The sequence below is a fragment of the Pseudorasbora parva genome, chromosome 8, assembly GCF_024679245.1.
Source record: "Pseudorasbora parva isolate DD20220531a chromosome 8, ASM2467924v1, whole genome shotgun sequence".
Classification (NCBI taxonomy): Eukaryota; Metazoa; Chordata; class Actinopteri; order Cypriniformes; family Gobionidae; genus Pseudorasbora; species Pseudorasbora parva.
Genome location: NC_090179.1, coordinates 9,995,669 through 10,017,919, shown reverse-complemented (window position 1 = coordinate 10,017,919; position 22,251 = coordinate 9,995,669). Strand labels below are relative to the sequence as shown.

The 22,251-nt window shown below is 37.1% G+C and overlaps 1 protein-coding gene across 1 annotated transcript; it reads right to left on the bottom strand.

Annotated features, from left to right (window-relative positions):
* Positions 1 to 5,853: 5,853 nt before the first annotated feature.
* Positions 5,854 to 22,221, bottom strand: prss16 (serine protease 16). The gene is made up of 12 exons (XM_067450062.1): positions 22,073 to 22,221; positions 18,910 to 19,055; positions 18,347 to 18,446; positions 16,916 to 17,045; positions 16,713 to 16,836; positions 16,099 to 16,176; positions 11,150 to 11,197; positions 10,732 to 11,016; positions 9,621 to 9,753; positions 6,359 to 6,538; positions 6,030 to 6,181; positions 5,854 to 5,913 (listed from the first exon to the last, which is right to left on the bottom strand). Exons 1-12 carry the CDS (start codon positions 22,128 to 22,130, stop codon positions 5,854 to 5,856), a joined length of 1,494 nt encoding a protein of 497 aa, XP_067306163.1. The 5' UTR covers positions 22,131 to 22,221.
* Between the last annotated feature and the right edge of the window lie 30 nt (positions 22,222 to 22,251).

Sequence of the window (22,251 nt, the reverse complement as noted above, 5' to 3'; positions counted from 1 at the left end):
AGGGGCAAATAGCCGGATTATGGGCCTATTTAGGAGAAAGTCCAGGGCTGTTTTTTAGCCCCAGTCCATCCCTGCATACAATGGGTTTGCATGTTTTTTGCATCCATTTGATTTTACAGTGTACTCTTATCGTAGATATTCATTTTTTTTTTTTTTTTTTGAGACTTGTCTCAGTTAATTAGTTAGTAAGGTAGTTGTTTAGGTATTGGGTATGGATTAAGGGATGAAGAATAAGACATTAATATGTGCTTTATAAGCACTAATAAACTGTCAATAGTAATATGCATGCTAATAAGCAACTAGTTAAGAGTGAGAATTGAACCCTAAACTAAAGTGTTACCAAAGTGTTTACTGTTAGCTGATTGAAGTCTTCAGATGTGATACTCATGTAATTATAGAGAATGTGACACGGTCCGCTCAAATCATCAGGCATATTTCATTGTAATTTTCACAGCTAATGTATACACTGTTTGAAACTTTGTATTAATAACAAAGGCTCTGATGTGCAAGTACACTAGTTCTGTAGAATGGTGCGCAGCGATGGGCCTGCTGACCTAAAACAAGTAAAAATAATGGGCTGAACTCCAACATGATATACAATGAATGACTGAAGGGGAAAATTCACTGAATTAGTTGTCTTTATGTTGAGTTGACAAAGACAACGTATACTGTTGATATTGTACATAGTATTTTTCTAAATCCCTAACCCGAGATCAATATTTCTGAATATTTTCTTGAGTTTTCAAGTCAAATCAAGTCAGATTTATTTAGGCTATTTAGCACTTTATACAATACATGATGCTTAAAAGAAGCTTTAAATTTTCAGCCGGTGCTGACTTGTATAGTGTCTATATGGTATATTGCAGTATATGCTTAATACACATAAAGGAAAGGATCTGTCAAGCCAAAATTAATTTTTTGCTTTGCAATTTATCAAAATGATCAAGTGAGGTTATTAAAATCTTTTCCCATTGTAAAATGGACTGTATTTCAGTAACAGAGCTCTTCTTGACATGCCTGCACCACGTATTTGTACAATGTAGCATGGCATCCCTGTTTACACAAGCGTGTGGGCTTTTGTTTCAGACCGCATGTGTGTTTTCAATCAGCATCTGTAGTCATCTGTAAGTGTCGTTGTGCTGTGACCTGGCTAAGATCAGATAAAGTATGCCTTCACCCCTCCACTCCGCCTGCCACCCTGCTCCATTTGTTATGGAGTAGCTGTCGGGGCGCTGTGATTGGTTGTTGTGGTAGACAGATAGCCGATAGGCCCTGATTAATAGTTGTGGCTCTGGCACTTGCTCATTGATCAAGGGAACAGACGAGAGAGAGAGAGAGAGAGAGAGAGAGAGAGAGAGAGAGAGAGAGAGAGAGAGAGAGAGAGAGAGAGAGAGAGAGAGAGAGAGAGAGAGAGAGAGAGAGAGAGAGAGAGAAGACTCTTAGCTTCTGCTTATCTGGTTGCAGTGATGAGATAAGGGCTGATTTAATATATATATATATATATATATATATATATATATATTCATGGTGATATTATTTACACCGTTAAGAAAAATGTGTTACACTTTAGCTCTCACTAACTAGTTCCTTATTAGCATCTTATTGTGCATTATATCCCTTAATCCTACACAATACCTAAATTTAACAACTACCTTACTAACTAGGAGAATGTCGAGGCAAAAGTCATAGTTAATAGTCAGTTAATAGTAAGCATTGGACACACACACACACACACACACACACACACACACACACACACACACACACACACACACTTGTAGGTTAATATGGGCAGTTGACATGACATGTCAACATATATTACAAATATTTATATTCCCAGTTAACATAAATTCATATTATAGAAAATAATTATAAAATAGTTGTTTAAAATAGTTTTAGATGAAGCATAACACGGCAGGATCCTACTGTTACATGTCATACTTAAGACATGATAAGTGATCATGCACAGTATATTGGCAAGTGTATGTATTCATATGTCTGTTTGAAAGGGAAAGGGGGTAAGAGTGAAATGGAGTGTGTGTGTGTGTGTGTGTGTGTGTGTGTGTGTGTGTGTGTGTGTGTGTGTGTGTGTGTGTGTGTGTGTGTGTATGTGTGTGTGTGTGTGTGTGTGTGTGTGTCCTGAATGAGCTCTCTCGGAGGGGGGGTCAGTAGTGGGAGGTCGTGACCTGGTCGACCCTGGGGGAGTGGAGATCATCAATCAGCGAGAGGCAGGACCAAACAGCAGGAGCTGAACACACCCCCTGTCCCCTAAACCACCCCCTCACTCACACACACACACACACACACACACACACACACACACACACACACACACACACACACACACACACACACACACTGCCGCCAAGCAGATGGCCTTGTAACAACTGGCTCTTGCTCTCTTTACACACACTCATACATTCACAGATCGAGTATGATTGATTTTGTGTTCCTGCTGTTGTTCAGACAGCATTGCACATGCCTCTATTTATAAATTATTTGCATAGAAACGATTGATTACTCCTGTAGTGCTCAGATCATGCAATAGGAGTATGAGAGAATACCAGGATAATCTTCTTGTTATTATCATCATGCACCTCAACATATTTTTCTTGATCCTGGAATTGCATAATTAAACTTATAAAATGTACAGTATAGAAAGTTTTGCAAGACTCATCTATTATATAAATTAGATCTGCAGTTACATTTGAAGCAACTGCACTAAACCATTACTCATGCAATGACATTTTAAAACTCTCTCTCTCTCTCTCTCTCTCTCTCTCTCTCTCTCTCTCTCTCTCTCTCTCTCTCTCTCTCTCTCTCTGGCTATAGTAAAGATTGTTAATAGGAGTGGGAGTATGTAATATCAACAGCGCCTCCTATTGTATAAAACAAGCTGGTGGCTTTTCATAGATAATATTGTGGATGGAAATTGCCCATTATAGGGTTTATCTAAATTTCAGGAGTTTGAGGAAGAGCATGATCATTTATACCTGTGGAATACACAAGGTGTGACATTTACCAAATCTGTATACCAAGAGCACATACACACATAAATTATGCATCACACATATTATATTATCATTAAAGGCCTTATTAATCACCATAAGTATTAGTCAGATGTTAACTTAGATTAAAACAGATTCATTTACTGAAAAAATTTAAAGCATAATATTAATATATTTCACAAAGTGTACCCCTCATTTTTATGTTATATACTGCACACAAATATAAATCTGTGCATATAGAAAATCTGCCTACTGTGTATTGCAGTACAGAAATAGTAAGAATAGCATGGTAGTATACATTTCCATACATAGTCAGTGGCCTGACTTTGTATTTGCATGTAATTACAAACACAGTATTTCATACTCTGATGACCAAACTCCAACCCAAATGTACCTACTCCTCCTAACCTAAGCAAATGCAAATCTGGTAATAATTTTGCAGACCAACATTTTTGTAATTAGAAGTACAATTTTATATGCTTATCATTTGAATATTAAAGACCACTAATATGAAGTGTGATCGTAATATTAATTAGCATGTGTGGAGTTTTTAATTCAGCTTGAGTAGCATTAATAGAACATTTAAGACTGGAATCATTGTGAGTGTACATACACTATGGCCCTGTCCCAAATGGCACACTTCATGTGCACTTTCGGTCTTGTGGACTTACAATGACCATTGCGTGCGCGTGTCCGTTAAGTCCACGAGACCGTAGGGTGTCCCATTCGTCATTTAAGCTTAAAGAAGGGTGCTTTGCGGCTGCTATGCGCACTTGATGCGCACTTTCGGTGAGCCCTCAAGACCGTGAGTTACGCAGAGGACTTCAGCCCGGCAGTCAAAGCGGCATTACGTTGTGAAAATGCAGACTCAGAGGAAGACCGTGAGGGTTTAGGGTGCCATTTGGGACAGGGCCTATTATTGCCAAAGTTAGGGGGGCTAGCCTAGAAATCTAAATGCACCCTAGCGCCAGCAAATCTAATCTGCCCGAAAGTGTCGTTTAGCAACTCTCAATACCCTTCTGAGCTGTAAACGCCAAACTCTGGTCGGGCCAATCACATTGTGTATAGAGTTGGTGGGCGGGGCTTAACATAATGACGGCCGAGTTGTGCTTGTGTGCTTCTAGTAAACACAGAAGCTGGCGAACGTCGGTCTTTCGAATCAGCTTTGACCGCAACTCTGGAAGACTTGGAGTTAAGCTTTTCTTTGAGAAAAGAACAAAGAACGGCACTGAAGTCATTCTTAAAAAGGGAAGATGTCTTCAGAGTTTTGCCGACTGGATGCAGCGAAAGTTTAATCTGTCAAATAGCTCTGCTTCACCTTCGTTGCTCTGGTTGGTGGTAGCGCTATCCTATCGCGTGCAGAGGGAGTTTGAAAGACAACCGTTTATCCGCCCCTTTGGATTGAGCCCTGTCTATGGTGTGTTTCCAGACCAAACATCTTGATGTGGGTCTGGCTTGCCAGGCTATTGGGAGGCCCCTCCAAATCACTGAATTAAGGTATTCCAGTCACTTCCATGGCCACAGGTGTTTAAAATCAAGCACTTAGGCATGCAGACGCTTCTACAAACATTTGTGAAAGAATGGGTCGATCTCAGGAGCTCAGTGAAGTCAAGCGTGGTACCGTGATGGGTTGCTATCTATGCAATAAGTCCATTCGTGAAATTTCCTCACTACTAAATATTCTACGGTCAACTGTTAGTGGTATTAAAACAAAGTGGAAGCAATTGGGAACAAAAGCAACTCAGCCACAAAGTGGTAAAATCACAGAGCGGGGTCAGCACACGCTGTGTTGAAGTCAATAGACCTACAGACCTCCAAACTTCATGGGGCCTTCAGATTAGCTCAAGATCAGTGTGTAGAGCGCTTCATGGAATGGGTTTCCATGGCGAGCGGCTCATCCAAACCTTACATCACTAAGTGCAATGTAAAGAGTGGGATGCAGTGGTATAAAGCACAACGCCACTGGACTCCAGAGCAGGGGAGACGTGTTCTCTGGAGGGACCAATCACACTTCTCTGTCTGGCAATCCAATGGTTGAGTCAGGGTTTGGCGGTTGCCAGGAGTTCAGTACTTGCCTGACTGCACTGTGCCAAGTGTAAGGTTTGGTGGAGGAGGAAGTAAGGTGTGAGGTTGTCTTCAGGGGTTGGACTTGGCCCCTTAGTTCCAGGGAAATTAACTCTTAATGCTTCAGTATACCAAGACATTTTGGACAATTTCATGCTCCCAACTTTGTGGGAGCAGTTTGGGGATGGCCCCTTTCCTGTTCCAACATAACTGTGCACAAGTGCATCCATAAATTCATGGATGAGCAAGTTTGGTTTGGAGGAACTTGACTGGCCTGCACAGAGTCCTGACCTCAACCTGGTAGATCACCTTTGGGATGAATTAGAGCGGAGACTGAGAGCCAGACCTTCTTATCCAATATCAGTGCCTGAACTCACAAATGCGCTTCTAGAAGAATGGTCAAAAATTCCCTTAAACACACTCCTAAACCTTGTGGAAAGCCTTCCTAGAAGACTTGAAGCTGTTATAGATGCTAAGGGTACTCCATATTAAACCCTACAGATTAAGAATGAGATGTTATTAAAGTCCATGTGCATGTAAAGGCAGGCGTCCCAAAACTTTTGGCAACATAGTGTATATGAGTACTATTGCATAAATGGAAATAATTTAGACATTTGTTAAACTCCACCAGTCTCTCAACTCCTATTGAAGGTTAAGAAGTTTAATGTAGAACAGATTTCAAGATTTTACACACTCAGATCTCTCTCTTTCAATTAAAAGATAAAAAGAAACCCAGTTGACACACTTTGGTCATCATGTGATTATGAAAAAGTCATGCTGATCAAACCATATGGTGCTGTGCTGCGCGTTTGAGCCACATGGACACACGTCTTTCAATCTCCTATGGGGATAACAACATGGAAAATAGTGTGAGAAACAAGGGTATGTCAACTACTTTATTTTTAAAATATGGATTATTCCATAATCCTTTTTTCACAAACTCCATTACATAGCTACCTTCCTTGCTTGGTGCAGTGCAGGTTTATCCACTGATTTATCTACGTTCATGTCCATACAGTGGGCGGTGCCGTCGATAAGAATGACTCTGTCATCCTCCACCATAGTGTCGTTCCAGACCACGCTTAACGCCGACCACGGGTCAATGTTGCCTTGGTCAGAAAAAACAGGTCTTTATGAATCACATCACAATGTTGTGCAGGCAACTTCACTTTCATTACATGCATACGAATTAACTCAATCATATATTTCAACAGAACTGAATTCTGCTTAATCTAATGTGAAAGGATCTGAGAATCTTTATGAAAGCCAAAGGCACTCATGCTCACCGTTGACATAGAGAACTCTTTGTGTTTGGGGCTGGTTTCCTCCATAGTACTGGTTGGTAAAATCAATGCGGACAGGCAGACTGTCCTGAGAGATGCCGAAGAGTCTAGAACAGAGCTCCGTCTGAGACTGAAGGGTTAACATTCGTGAGAAGGGGCAGCGAGTGTCCTCGCATGTCTGATCTGCACCATAAACCAACACAAAAGGTCCAAAACAGTGAAATTAATCCATGCTGGGTCATTTTCTTATGAATTACTGTTAATCAACAGCAGTAACTGATGTTTATTGCATCACAATAACTCATTGCTCTTTACTGTGAATTCACATGATAAAGTTGTCTTTAACACCACTGTAAGAAAGTATATTGTTCAGTACTGAAATTGTTTTGAAGTCACCATGATGGAGATCAGTGTTACATTAGTTTGGGATCTTGGACCTTGTATAATCATATCCAATTTCTGAACTAAAACATTTGTTAAAGGTCCCGTTCTTTGCGATTCCATCTTTCAAACTTTAGTTAGTGTGTAATGTTGCTGTTAGAGCATAAATAATACCTGTAAAATTATAACGCTCAAAGTTCGATGCCAAGCGAGATATTTTATTTAACAGAAGTTCCCTTTCAAAGCCTACAGCGAACGGCCGGTTTGGACTACAGCCCTGCACATCCTGCTGTAATGACGTCACTAGAACCGTTTGTTGACTAATCATCCGCCCATAAGAACACGCAAAATAGGGGGAGTGGTCTCATTGCTCTCCCACGTGGAGAAGAGCGCACATTGAACGCTTACATCTCCCCATTATGGTAAGAGGCGGGACCTTTCCGGGCAAAGTGCACTAAGCTGCTGTCCAATCACAACACGGGAAGCGCCGGCCTAATCAGAACTCGTTACGTGTTTCTGAAGGAGGGACTTCATAGAACAAGGAAATCATCAGGCCGTTTTTAGGACAGAGGAAACAGCGCTGTACAGATAAGTAAATTGTATTGCACACTGTAAACATAATCAAAGCTTCAAAAACACGCGAAGAACGGGACCTTTAAAATAATGAGAATATAAAGCTAGAATATAAAATAAGCTAATTGGCTGATTTTAAGTTAGTCAGATGATACTATTATGCGCTAATACTTCATGTGTTATTTTCCGCCAAGGAGAAAAAAATTACAACAATGACAAACTAAAATATAAAACAAGATAATTGGCTGATTTTAAGTTACTTTAACTATACTATTATTAGCATTATTTCAGCATAACGATTGAACAATATCTTATTTCAAATTCAGAATTGTTTGCAGATTGATATTTCACAATAGTAGAGCAGCTGCTGAGATTTATCTTTGAAAGGGATGAAATGTTCTTCCAACACAATTTTTCTTCCAAGTCAATCAATCAATACTCAACAAATACTACCACTACTACTACTAATAATAACAAAGATCAATTCTGACCACTAAACAAACAACACAAACTGCTAAAAGTGAAGCATAAATAAGTTCAGCAGCACAGTTCAAAACAATAAGAATCAAGAAACTCCACAGGTTCATATTTTCCTGCCGCACTGCATGCTGGGTATCTTCATCATAGAGTGCAGTTAGAGACAAGAGACGTCCTACTGTGGACTTACTGTGAAAGTCATGCGGTTATTAACCTGGATTGGAATATGTTATTTCACAATTATTATTTTTTACATTTTAACACTTTACAGAATACAGATTGTTTCAAAACAGCTTTACAGTGATAAACAGGAGAATAATGATCCGATCATGCAAACAGAATTAAATTCATTGTTCAGCTAGTCAGTTCAGTTCAATAACTGTGTAAAGACAATCAATATGAAATGAGCTCAATACGTCTATAAAGCGGCTCTGAAGAAAACAGTGATATCAAAAGTGAAGAAAAATCAGCTAAAAAATCAGCTCAGTTCAGTTTTCATCCAAAGTGTCAGTACAGTCGCATCAATAATTTTGTTTTATATTTAGTTTCCCCAACTAAGTAAGCCAGAGGCAAGATTGGCAAGAACCCAAACTCCATCACACTGTAAAATCTAATTAGTTAGACCAACTTTAAAAAAAAGCATGCAAATCGATTGTCTTAAAAAACAAAGTGAAATAGGAATAGTTTGTTGTGCTGAGTTAGAATCAGAGGTGGACAGTAACTAAGTACATTTACTTGAGTACTGTACTTAAGTACACTTTTTGAGTATCTGTGCTTTACTGGAGTATAATTTTTTTCTGGAAACTTTTGACTTTTACTTCACTACATTTGAAGGACAAATATCATACTTTTTTCTCCACTACATTTTTTATCAAGGTCGAAAGTTGTTTCTGCAGCAGCTCTGAAAGTCGGTGGATGATTTTTTCCTTCTTTAAAAGTTTTTGTTGTTGTTGTTGTTGTTGTTGTTGTTGCAGACAGTCTGTCAGGAATCACTTATAGGGTCATATACATTTTCCCAACTTTTTTTTAACACTGATCAGGTCATAGCAAAATGGAAGAAGACGGTTCTTAGGCTCAAGTGTGTGCACCCATAGCCATACTTTGAAAGTATGTTTCAGTTAAAAAAAAAAAAGAGACAAGATTAGTTTCGTTTAGTTGGCATACACTTGGTGCATGTCTTATAAAATATTAAAAATATAAACTTCTGGGAGAAAGAGAATGGTAAATTTGGGAGAATATCAGATGTGTATCAGTGTATTGGATCCGTGCATTCGGCCTTAAAGTGACAGCAGCTTTGTAAAGAGCTTTGTAACTTATATACAAGTATTTAAATGAGTTTAAGTTAGTCATATGGTAGTATGACGGATGGAGCATCACTGACTGGCATAATGTGCATTTATACAACAATAATAAAATAATGCATTGGCATAAAAAAGGAAATTTACTTTTATACTTAAGTACTTTTGAAAACAAATACTTCTGTACTTTTACTTGAGTAAAAATCTGTTTTTACAACTTTCACTCTTATCGGAGTAATATTTGACCAGCAGTACTTTTACTTTTACTCAAGTAATAGAGTTGTGTACTTTGTCCACCTCTGGTTAGAATAGCCTAGTTCACTCTCACTACAGTTATAGTATAACTAAAAAGCTTTGTTTTACTATTTGTTTTGTTTATTTGACAATTTTATTGTCTTAATTGTCAATTTGATTGTTGAAGTCTGTGTGACTCACTCAAGCATGATTAACTGCAAGATATTGTCACAAATATAGAAGATTATATAATCCCAGTTAAATGTTTTGGTACAAATAACAGGTGTTTGTGAGTGACTCACAGAAGCCGAACTCAGTGCAGGTCTGGTAAAACCACGGTCTGTAACTGGACGCAGCTTTAGTGTTACTGAGCTCAAGCACGAGATTCTCCCTAGAGACATCCAAACACGGGACTTTCTCTCTGGTACGGTACATCTGAATATAGAGCAAAAAACATTTATGATAAGACCTCACAGTGGCTGTTGAGCTCCATCTACATAATCTGTGATAATGTTATCATTTATATACTATATTAATTGAGCAAAATGTATTGTATAGTCAGAGGAATCTATTCAGTGTGTACAGCTGTGTTCAAATATAAAAGAGATTAAAAAGAATCAGGCAACATTTTTTAGTCAGTGATGCGCTCAGCTGGTTAGAAATGATATTGCGCTTTTCATTTTATTTGCACAACATGGGCTCAAATGACCTCAATACAGATTACATTATTTGAGGAAAACTTTTGGAAAGTGTCATTACTTATCACATTATAAATTAATGGTGACACGTGTGTGTGTGTGTGTGTGTGTGTGTGTGTGTGTGTGTGTGTGTGTGTGTGTGTGTGTGTGTGTGTGTGTGTGTGTGTGTGTGTGTGTGTGTGTGTGTGTGTGTGTGTGTGTGTGTGTGTGTGTGTGTGTGTGTGTGTGTGTGTGTGTGTGTGTGTGTGTGTACATATTAATATAAATATTAACCAGCATAAAATGATAAAATATAATCCACATAGATAGTAATAAGAGCAATTATGAATAATTCAGCATCAATAACTGAGCAGCAGATCATCATACAGATTTCGGATCTCGGATCCTTCATGTTTTCTGAAAGATCATATGACTGAAGAGTGGAGTAATGATGCTGAAAATTCTGCTTTACTATCACAGGGATAAATTACAATGAAATAACACTATAGTATTGTACTGTATTTAAATGTAGAATTTCTAGTCTGAGCAACATATCAATAATGTTATGAAAATGAAACAATTTCAGTGTAAACATTTACATTTAATTACATTTATTTATTATATTTTTAAATTTTAAATTATATTTATTAAATTGACACACAAATTCACTTTTTATTTTAACCAAACCATAACATATTTTTAGGATACCACATAAAATGAGATGAAAAAGAGTTACCGCCACTATTTTGACCAGCCGGTCATACGCCTCCTCCTTCTGCTCATAGGCCTCACTCTTGTTGGTCATGACGTTACAAAGCTCTGCGATGGTGAATGCAACGCCCTCCTCATTGTATTGGACGGTCCCCATGAAGATATCAGCCAAACTCTGCAACAGCTCCGTCTTGTCCTCTGGTTTCAAAGGGGTCTCACAACAGCCAAAGTCTTTTCCCACCTCTGTCTCATTCCCCATAAGCAGAGCTGCCTCTACTGCTGCAAACACACCCTTCACTTCTTCTACACACTGAGGCCACACACACACACACACACACACACACACACACACACACACACACACACACACACACACACACACACACTCAGATAGACACACAAAAACACAGAGAAATTCATAGCAACCCTAAATGTTATCTTACCCTTTTAGAGCCACCCACTGCCTCATTCATAAGACTATAAGCAACCACCTGCAAAATAAATTACAAATAGTTTTTTAATGCCAAACCACACAGGATATGCAATAACTACTGAAAGTTGTGACTGGTTTTGTAGTTCACATATATAGATGGATTTTAGGAAGGGGGTCCCTCATAAAAGGTTCATCATATTTGAGGGTCCTTGGCATCATAAAGTTTGAAAACTCCTGCTTTATAGCCCAGTGTTTGCCAAATGTTGGGATTGGGAAACTTCATCTATTGCAGTGAGTTTAGCTCTCTGCTGTCCGTCATTCAGGAGAAGAACTTGTGTTCTGATCACAAGAACATATATATATGACGGACATTCAGACACACACATATATATATATATATATATATATATATATATATATATATATATATATATATATATATATATATACACACACAGGTCCTTCTCAAAAAATTTGCATATTATGATAAAGTTAATTATTTTCTATAATGTAATGATAAAAATTAAACTTTCATATATTTTAGATTCATTGCACACCAACTGAAATATTTCAGGTCTTTTATTGTTTTAAAGGACAACTCCGGTGAATTTTTAAGTTTATCTTGATCGTTATACCTTTGTGAGTACAGTCTATAGAAAAAAAAACGAACCATGTCTAAGTGACTAACGCATCTCGTTGTCATGTGAGGGACCTGTTCATGTTGGACGGACATTTTAATTGCATTTTGTGTCTGTTAAGAGGCACAAAGACACCCTTTACGTGCATGCCCCCAAAGCTGCCGTTTTAGCTGAGGGGGGCTCTGGGCATTAACTGTAATAACTACGTGGTACGTTTTTTTTTTCTATAGACTGTACTCACAAATGTATAACGATCAAGATAAACGTAAAAATTCGCCGGAGTTGTCCTTTAATACTGATGATTTTGGCATACAGCTCATGAAAACCCAAAATTACTATCTCAAAAAATTAGCATATCATGAAAAGGTTCTCTAAACGAGCTTTTAACCTAATCATCTGAATCAACTAATTAACTCTAAACGTCTAAATGATTCCTGAGGCTTTTAAAAACTCCCAGCCTGGTTCATTACTCAAAACCGCAATCATGGGTAAGACTGCCGACCTGACTGCTGTCCAGAAGGCCATCATTGACACCCTCAAGCGAGAGGGTAAGACACGGAAAGAAATTTCTGAACGAATAGGCTGTTCCCAGAGTGCTGTATCAAGGCACCTCAGTGGGAAGTCTGTGGGAAGGAAAAAGTGTGGCAAAAAATGCTGCACAACGAGAAGAGGTGACCGGACCCTGAGGAAGATTGTGGAGAAGGACCGATTCCAGACCTTGGGGGACCTGCGGAAGCAGTGGACTGAGTCTGGAGTAGAAACATCCAGAGCCACCGTGCACAGGCGTGTGCAGGAAATGGGCTACAGGTGCCGCATTCCCCAGGTCAAGCCACTTTGAGCTACAGAGAAGCAGCACTGGACTGTTGCTCAGTGGTCCAAAGTACTTTTTTCGGATGAAAGCAAATTTTGCATGTCATTCGGAAATCAAGGTGCCAGAACCTGGAGGAAGACTGGGGAGAAGGAAATGCCAAAATGCCTGAAGTCCAGTGTCAAGTACCCACAGTCAGTGATGGTCTGGGGTGCCATGTCAGCTGCTGGTGTTGGTCCACTGTGTTTTATCAAGGGCAGGGTCAATGCCGCTAGCTATCAGGAGATTTTGGAGCACTTCATGCTTCCATCTGCTGAAAAGATTTATGGAGATGAAGATTTGGTTTTTCAGCACGACCTGGCACCTGCTCACAGTGCCAAAACCACTGGTAAATGGTTTACTGACCATGGTATTACTGTGCTCAATTGGCCTGCCAACTCTCCTGACCTGAACCCCATAGAGAATCTGTGGGATAATGTGAAGATAAAGTTGAGAGATGCAAGACCCAACACTCTGGATGAGCTTAAGGCCGCTATCGAAGCATCCTGGGCCTCCATAACACCTCAGCAGTGCCACAGGCTGATCGCCTCCATGCCACGCCGCATTGAAGCAGTCATTTCTGCAAAAGGATTCCCCACCAAGTATTGAGTGCATAAATGAACATAATTATTTAAAGGCTGACTTTTTTTGTATTAAAAACACTTTTCTTTTATTGATCAGATGAAATATGCTAATTCTTTGAGATTTTGAGAGAATTTGGGGTTTTCATGAGTTGTATTCCAAAATCATCAGTATTAAAACAATAAAAGACCTGAAATATTTCTAAATATTTATATAATATAATTATTATAAATATTTCTAAAATATACGAAAGTTTAATTTTTATCATTACATTACAATATGCATTTTTTTTTTTAGAAGGACCTGTATGTATATATATATATATATATATATATTCAAACTAATATCGAACTTACCTCGGTAACAACTGAAACCAGCTTTGTGCAACAGGCCACATATTGATTAGGCTATATATATATATAATATATAATATATATATTCGGTAAGTTCGATATTAGTTTGAGCTCTGGTTAGTTTGAAACTCTGGTTTTTCGGGCTCAAGAAGTTGGATTGGTTTTTATCTGTGATCATCACCATGGTAACTTACACTGCTAACCTAGGTTTTATTCTGGGTTAGAGATCGCAAACCCAAACTGGACCAATCAGCTGCCAGTAAAGATGCAATAAAGCCACACCCCCTGTATCTCCCATTCCAAATTAAAGCAGTTTATAATCAAAAAACTTTTGAAATAAAACTGTGCATATTTTGGTGCTAATTATTTATTATATTTATATTACATGAATTATAATCACTTTGAATTCATATATGTTCATATAAATTTTATATTAATTGACAAGTAATTATACAAGTATAATACATGCGTTTATAATTATTTTAAACAACGTGTATTCATTTGAGCTCTTTGTGAACATATAATTATTAGGCATATTCCTTTGATTCACATCATGCATTGTTATAGTCAGATATTCTTTCAGCTGCCTTCTCAATCGTTCGCTGCAGTAGCAGTGTTTATGCTGCCTTGTTAACACATTTAATTTCATGATCATTTTCAAATCGATCTCTCAATCTTCAGAAGAGAAGTGAATCAAATGGATACTGTGATGGGCTGTTTGCCGCACCTGTCACATTTTCAGGTGCTTCAGAGTTAATTGCTAACTCTAGATTAAACCTGAGTTGACTGCGAACATTTATACCGTGCTTTGAGAAACAGTTGAACTTGATCTAAACCAGGTTGGCTTTATCTGGATTTGTCAACTCTAAACCTACTCTGAAATTCAGAGTTTGTTCAACTAGCTTCATGCAACAGGCCTCTGGGTTTGATCTGATTTCAACTTTGTTATTTGAGTCTTCTTATTCTTAAAGTTATTCTTCACTTTTGCCATATTGTTACAGCCACACCAGTTTGTGTGTGTGTGTGTGTGTGTGTGTGTGTGTGTGTGTGTGTGTGTGTGTGTGTGTGTGTGTGTGTGTGTGTGTGTGTGTGTGTGTGTGTGTGTGTGTGTGTGTGTGAGTTGTACTCTTGATATTTAAACATTTATAAATACTCTTGATATTAGTGTAACCGCTTCCTTGCTGTCCCTTTTTTAGTGCATTGTGGCTGATTTGTAGATTGTTATCACAAGTTTTTTTCAGTAATTATTGACCGTGAAGAACACAAGTGTGACTATTTTTCAGACCTTTTAATGCAACACATTATTAGTGCCACTAAAGTCACAACGTTTTGTACATTTCTGATGAATCTAGGGTTTGTAAAATTTCATAACATAATATGTTTCAGTCAAAAGTGAAATGCATTTTGAGAATGCACTGTGTATTAGGTTAACATTATTCAAACGATTTCCAACATTTCTGTGAATATAAGTTTAGAACTCCATCAGTATCCTGCCAAAATAAAAGCTTGAAGATTTGAGAGTGAAGAATTTAAAATATAAATATTAGTACTGTAACTTGAAATGTAAAATAAAACAATTATTATGCCTATAATTAGAACAACAGCACAACAACTACATTAACACTACTACTACTTTAAACCAACTTTATTTATATAATGCTTTTACAATCACGATTGTGTCAAAGCAGCTTCACAGTGTCAAACAGGATAATATTGCAACAAAATTAGATTTGGCTGTACAGTCGTTCTGGAGAAAACAGTGATGTTATCAGCTTATTTTAATTTATCATATAGCGACAATGTTGGCAGATCCGTAATATAGTTTATAGAATTAATTAAAACCTAATTCATAAATTGCATTTGTATAATTAGTTGAATAACTTTGATCATAATTTTAGTGTCCCCAACTGAGCAAGCCAAGCCAAAGGCGACAGTGGCAAGGAACCAAAACTCCATCAGGGCGTGATGGAGAAAAATAAACCTTAGGAGAAACCAGACTCAGTCGGGGTGCCAGTTCTCCTCTGGCCTATTAACACACCGTGTAAGATTATTATTCTGGCAACCTTACAGGTCAGAAATCATATTAGATCGGAATATTCAAAATTTCAGGGTATCATGGAAGAGACGAGTTACGGGTCACGGAAGATAATAATGCGTTCGATTTATATATCGCTTTTCAAGGCACTCAAAGCGCTTTACATAGAAGGGGGGAATCTCCTCAACCACCACCAATGTGCAGCATCCACCTGGATGATGCGACGGCAGCCATATTGCGCCAGAACGCTCACCGCACACCAGCTGATTGGTGGAGAGGAGACCGAGTGATGAAGCCAATCAGGATATGGGGATTTTTAGGAGGCCATGATGGACAGGGGCCAATGGGCAAATTTGGCCAGGATGCTGGGGTTACACCCCTACTCTTTATCGAAGGACATCCTGGGATTTTTAACGACCACAGAGAGTCGAGACCTCGGTTTAACGTCTCATCTGAAGGACGAGATTACTACTACTACTACTACTAATAATAATAGGTACTTACCCTATTATAAGAGCTAAAGTCCAGTTGGCCTTGAACAGGGGCAGAGGACGCCACTGCTCCATAGATAAGATGAGGAAACTGAAAAAAAAAACACACATTTTGGAAGGTATTTTATTTGTTATTTTTGGAGTTTCACTGAATGGAAAAGAGCAGCTTAAGTATTTTTGTACATTTCTTCATTGCTACAAAAAAATGATGTTAGAATGGACTTGAGTTAACATAAACTGACAATAAACAAAGTATTTTATTAACGTTAATAATGATCAATCAATAGAATTGCTAATAGTTAACTGAGGTTTTTATTTGATTTTTATTTTTTGTGAAAACTAACCCTTTAAGGTGCAGGTGACAGACCTTGGTGGAGATTTGATCCCCTAAAATGTATTAAAATTAAATAAAACAAATGAAAAACGTTAGTTCCCTTTCCTTACCTCTTAACAGGTTTGGTTGTACAGGTAGGTTTAAGGATACCCGTACAACCAAATCTGTGCCTAACCTCTCCTGTACCCCACGTCAATAGCAGCAAAAGTGTTTTGCTATTTAACATGGTACACTTAAAGTAGTAGTGAACACATGGGATCATGTGTAAACCACAGATTTGTTTGGGAACAAACCTTTCCTCTTAGCCAAGCAGAGAGCGCTCCAGCGTAGGAACCTCCGAAGCTGATCCAGGTGTTCCTCTGGGAGAGGCCGAAGCGCTGGCTGATGTAATGATGGAACGCAGCTAAGTCTGCCAAACTGAGACAGGAGGAGATAAAACACCACATATTACAAATGTCATTGTGATCATCGGTGTGAAAATGTCTGTCATTATTACGCTTGCTGGCTGGAGAGATCTCGCAGGTTCTCCGTCTCCAGCCCGTCGGGGTTGATGCTCTGCCCGTAGAAGCGGTGCTCCAGAGACACCAGCAGTGCTCCGAGTCTCTCTGCCATCTCCACATGGTGGCCTGACAGATGGACACTGGTCAATGTAAAAGCCATCAAGGTGTTGTTTTTTCCTTTCTCAAAATTAACATATCAATTCTGTTCCCATTATCCCACTGGTCCTGGAAAATCTGAAAATGATATTTACGAAAATATATTTTTTACATTCTTTTTGATGTTCTTCTTTATTTGTAAGTCATTGCTTTGGATAAATGTAAATGCATATTTTTGAGGCAACCCTTTATGACCGATGATTCTATTTTGAAAGACTCCAGCAGACAGGAAACGCTCTCCAAAAAGACGCCCCTCCAAATCACTGAATTAAGGTGTTCCAATCACTTCCATGGCCACAGGTGTCTAAAATCAAGCACTTAGGCATGCAGACGCTTATACAAACATTTGTGAAAGAATGGGTCGCTCTCAGGAGCTCAGTGAACTCAACCGTGGTACCGTGATGGGTTGCCATCTGAAATTTCCGATCCATTAGCAAAAATGTCCTCACTACTAAATATTTTAAGGTCAACTGTTAGTGGTATTATAACAAAGTGGAAGCAATTGGGAACAACAGCAACTCACAGAGCGGGGTCAGCACACGCTGAGGCGCTCAGTGTGCAGAAGTCAATAGACCTACAGACCTCCAAACTTCATGGGGCCTTCAGATTAGCTCAAGATCAGTGTGTAGAGCGCTTCATGGAATGGGTTTCCATGGCGAGCGGCTCATCCAAACCTTACATCACCAAGTGCAATGTAAAGCGTGGGATGCAGTGGAAGAACACCAGATAGATCACCTTTGGGATGAATTAGAGCGGAGACTGAGAGCCAGGCCTTCTTATCCAACATCAGTGCCTGAACTCATTAATGCGCTTCTAGAAGAATGGTCAAAAATTCCCATAAACACACTCCTAAACCTTGTGGAAAGCCTTCCCAGAAGAGTTGAAGCTGTTATAGCTGCTATGGGTGGGCCAACTCCATATTAATCTCTACAGATTAAGAATGGGATGTCATTTAAATTCATGTGCATGTAACATCCCGATATTTTTGTCAAACAGTGTATAAAAACATGTGTAACTGACAGCATGATGCTTTCCCTAGAGTTGTACTTGTTTTGAACCTGCAACATTCCTGTGTGCCATCATGCGTTGAAGAAAATAACACTGGCATTTAGCGCCACCCAGTGGACATTTGACCTGGAAGCAGCAGTGAGATGCAGGAGGAGGCGATGGGCAGTGTGGCTATAGCTTAATGTATGTATAGTCACGTTTTCTCAGGAGATCAGGCTGAATGTAGCAGAATGACTTGAAGCAACAACAAAAAAGGTGCTAACCGAACAATACACTGAATCTGGAGAGCGGTCCCTCTCCTCCGATGTAGAGAAAGACTGGCCCATCTGAATGCTGCCAATAAACGTCGTTCACAAAGAATTTCTGTGCAGAACAAATATTAATGAATAAATCAAACAATATGATTAATGTATTCATTCGAATATAATTAAAATGTTTTTATTTTATTTTACATAATTCATTTGAATATAGCAATCAAAACGACCCATTTTGGTAACACGTTATAAATAGAGTGAGTACTGACAAAACATTAACAAACTAGTTTGTAGTTAATTCATGGTTCATTTATTGTAGCATACACATTGTTCATATATTAATACGCAGAGTTCTCCATTCATTTTCACTGTAATTAACTCAATTATTATATATTAACAATGTCGAGACTAATATAGCTACTAATTATGAATTAACTACAAACTAACAAACTGTTTGTTAATGATTTGTGAGTATTACAAACTTTATTACTGTATACTTATTATAAAGTGTCACCCTGATCACATTCAATGCAGGGTGAGTGCAAGGTTATGTCTATAAGTTGTAGGCCTACCTGTGGGAAGGTTTTGTCATTTTTCTTGTCGAAGTGGTTCAGGGGTTGGTGAATCGTGCCTTTTTTGGGAATGGCAGTGGAAATGTGTTTTATTCCGGCCTGTTGGATTTTATGCACGTGGTCCTTCATTCGCCATAGAATTTGACCTAGAAAAAATAAATGTTTATTAAAAATAATAAACATTAATGTTTTTAAACATGAATGCTGAGTAGGCTTTCCAATGATTTATGGTTTGTTAGGATAGGACAATATTTGGCCGAGAAGATCGTCTTTAAAGTTGTCCAAATGAAGTTCTCAGCATTGCATATTACTACTAACAATATATTTTATAAAAATATATTTACGGTAGGAAATGTTCAAAATATTAATGAAACATGATCTTTACCTAATATCCTAATCCTTTTTTTTTTTTTTCATAAAAGAATTTTGACCCATAGGCTACAATGTATTTTTGCTGTTGCCACAAATATACCCGTAAGACTTATGACTGACTGGTTTTGTGGTGCAGGGTCACATGATGATTTAATACATGATGATAAAACTCATAGTGGGTTGCACCAACAAGGATTAAATTAAGATCATTTTAGAGCTAATCTAGGCTTTAATTTAAATCTAGTTGTGTTGCACCACTTAATTTTAAACCAAGATTAACAAATCTGGGATTAGCAGTATTTAACCTGCGATTAAAACCTCCATTAATTTTCGCCGCCATGATGAGCCACTGACAGCAACAATACTAACATTCAATTTCCTTCTTTATTGAACACCAGAAACACTCTCTCTGACATAAGGAGCTCTCGCTGATAAAGGAAATAAACTTGTAAAATGTCCTCTGTCTTTATAAAGTGCTAGAGTAGCAAGTTTAAATTTAATCCCTAACTGAAATTTTAATCTGAGATTAAAGTTATGGAGCAACAAGATTATAGTTAATCCAGGTTAATTATGAAAATAAATCTAGGATTAAAGTCATGGTTTAAATTTAAGACTGCTTATTTTTAAACAAAGTTTAAAGTTTGGTGCAACAGAATTATAAAATAAACCTTGATTTAATCTAGATTTAAAGTTAATCCTTGTTGGTGCAACCCACCCTAATTTAAAATTACAACCAACTTAAAAACTGTACATAATGTAATAAGTATTCTTTTGAGGAAATGATTACATTGTAATTTTATTACAATAATATGTTCATAATGTAATAATTTCATCAGTGTAAAAAAATATTTTGCTCAACGTAATAATTTACATAATGAGAAATTATTACAGTAAAAACTCAGTGAAAACATGTCATATTTGCATTAATGTAATAGCTTTAAAAAATTATATATATATATATATATATATATATATATATATATATAATTATATATATATAATATATATTATTATATAATATATATTATAATATATATAATATATATATTATTATATATATAATATATAATAATATATATATATATAATAATATATATATATATATATATATATATATATATATATATATATATATATATATATATATATATATATATATATATATATACCCTGACAGTACATTTTTTAAAAATCTAATGCCCTTAATCAACTACCTGCAAAATGAAACACATTTAAATATTCATGCAATTATTATTGTTATTATATGTTTATTAAACATTGCATTGGTATTCCTTTACAGTATGTATATATCTAAACCATCCTACTAAATCCACCAAAATCCCTCTACTAGCAATAATAATATGTTTAATAAATAATAATAACAACAGTAATTGCATGAATATTTACATGTTGCATTTTGCAGGTATTTTAAGACTGGATTTAGATTTTTTTAAATGTACTGTACTCATTTTTTATGTTTTAAATTTTAATTTCAATAATGAAAATATGACATGATTTTGGTGAATTTATAATGTAATACATTCAATATTTTCTGTGTTTTGAGAAACGTATTACATTTATTACAATAATAATGTAATACTTCATACATTATGTGCAGTTATTACATTATGAGCATTTTATTACAATAATAATGTAATACTTCATACATTATGTGCAGTTATTACATTATGAGCATTTTATTACAATAATAATGTAATACTTCATACATTATGTGCAGTTATGACATTATGAGTTGCTACAGATGCTCGCTATACATTTCTTTTCACTATCAGTGGAAACATGCCTGAAAAAAAATAATATTTATCATTGCTCAACCATTAATCGTTACATTATTTCAACCCCATCAAATGACACTTTGGCTAATTTTGCAATTTTAAGGCTTTGGTGCACGTTGGCATAAGTCACACATAATAATCAAAAGAATAGTTACATTTCTGTCTCATAATCATTTGTTACATTTATATAGCGCTTTACTAGGCACTCAAAGCGCTATACATACTGAAAGGAGGAATCTGCTCAACCAACAACCAACCCTTGGTTGAATACCTAAAGCCAGAGCGTGTATATTGACCTTCTTTACCGGAAGTGAAGCACATTTCAGGCTGTTGATATAGCGTTGTATTTGAGGTAAAGAATGACTCACACAAACGGATCGCTTTGTGTCTTAAGATATCAATGTGTCGTCATGAGCCACAGGGCTCTTTGTGCATGTTGTCTAAGCATATTTGTTTTGCTCTCATAGAATTGTTACCCATTCACAAGCATTATATGACTGGCACACAGCAACGGTTGGAGTTAAAAATCTCCATTTGTGTTCTACTGAAGAAACAAACACACCTACATGTTGGATGCACTCGGGGTAAGCAGATAAACATCCCATTTTCATTTTTGGGTGAACCATCCCTTTAAATTTCGGTGCACACTAAAAGTAATTTTCTTTTTTTGTTGTTGATTGTTTTAAATCTGTAGCTCTTTGGTGTTTTGGGTTACAAATAAAATGTATTATTTTTATTATTATTACAAAATTGCAAACAAATAAATAACACTTCTCTTTATTATATCAATAGTAAGTCAGAGAATGTAAATAAGACACAAATGGCACTGCATCCAGAGAATTATATACTCATGTTGTGTTATCAAGAATAAGAGAAAAAGATCAATTTGGCATTTAACCACTGAGATAACTATTAACCTGGTTATAAATAGAGACATTACTTTCACAGCTTTATGTTATTTTTTATTGGGTTAAACAATGCAGAATGGGTCTTACCGGAGTAAACCCCGTCGAACAGCAGAATCAGAGTAGCCCATCTCATCACAGACATCATTGCACCTGATTGTCATACAGATAGCAGAGTCAAACAGCCCTCTGGAGCTCAGGATTCAAGACTGGAACAGACTTTTATACCCAAATGGGGAGTCAGTAATCCGATATGGTGCACAATTCTG

Excerpts from the sequence above, each read along its gene's own strand:
- prss16 (XM_067450062.1), bottom strand. The coding sequence starts at position 22,130 with ATGATGTCTGTGATGAGATGGGCTACTCTGATTCTGCTGTTCGACGGG. Across the intron at positions 6,539-9,620 it reads CTGCACTGAGTTCGGCTTCT|ATCAGACATGCGAGGACACT; the intron begins GTGAGTCACTCA and ends TTTATGGTGCAG. Across the intron at positions 6,182-6,358 it reads AAGAGTTCTCTATGTCAACG|GCAACATTGACCCGTGGTCG; the intron begins GTGAGCATGAGT and ends TTTCTGACCAAG.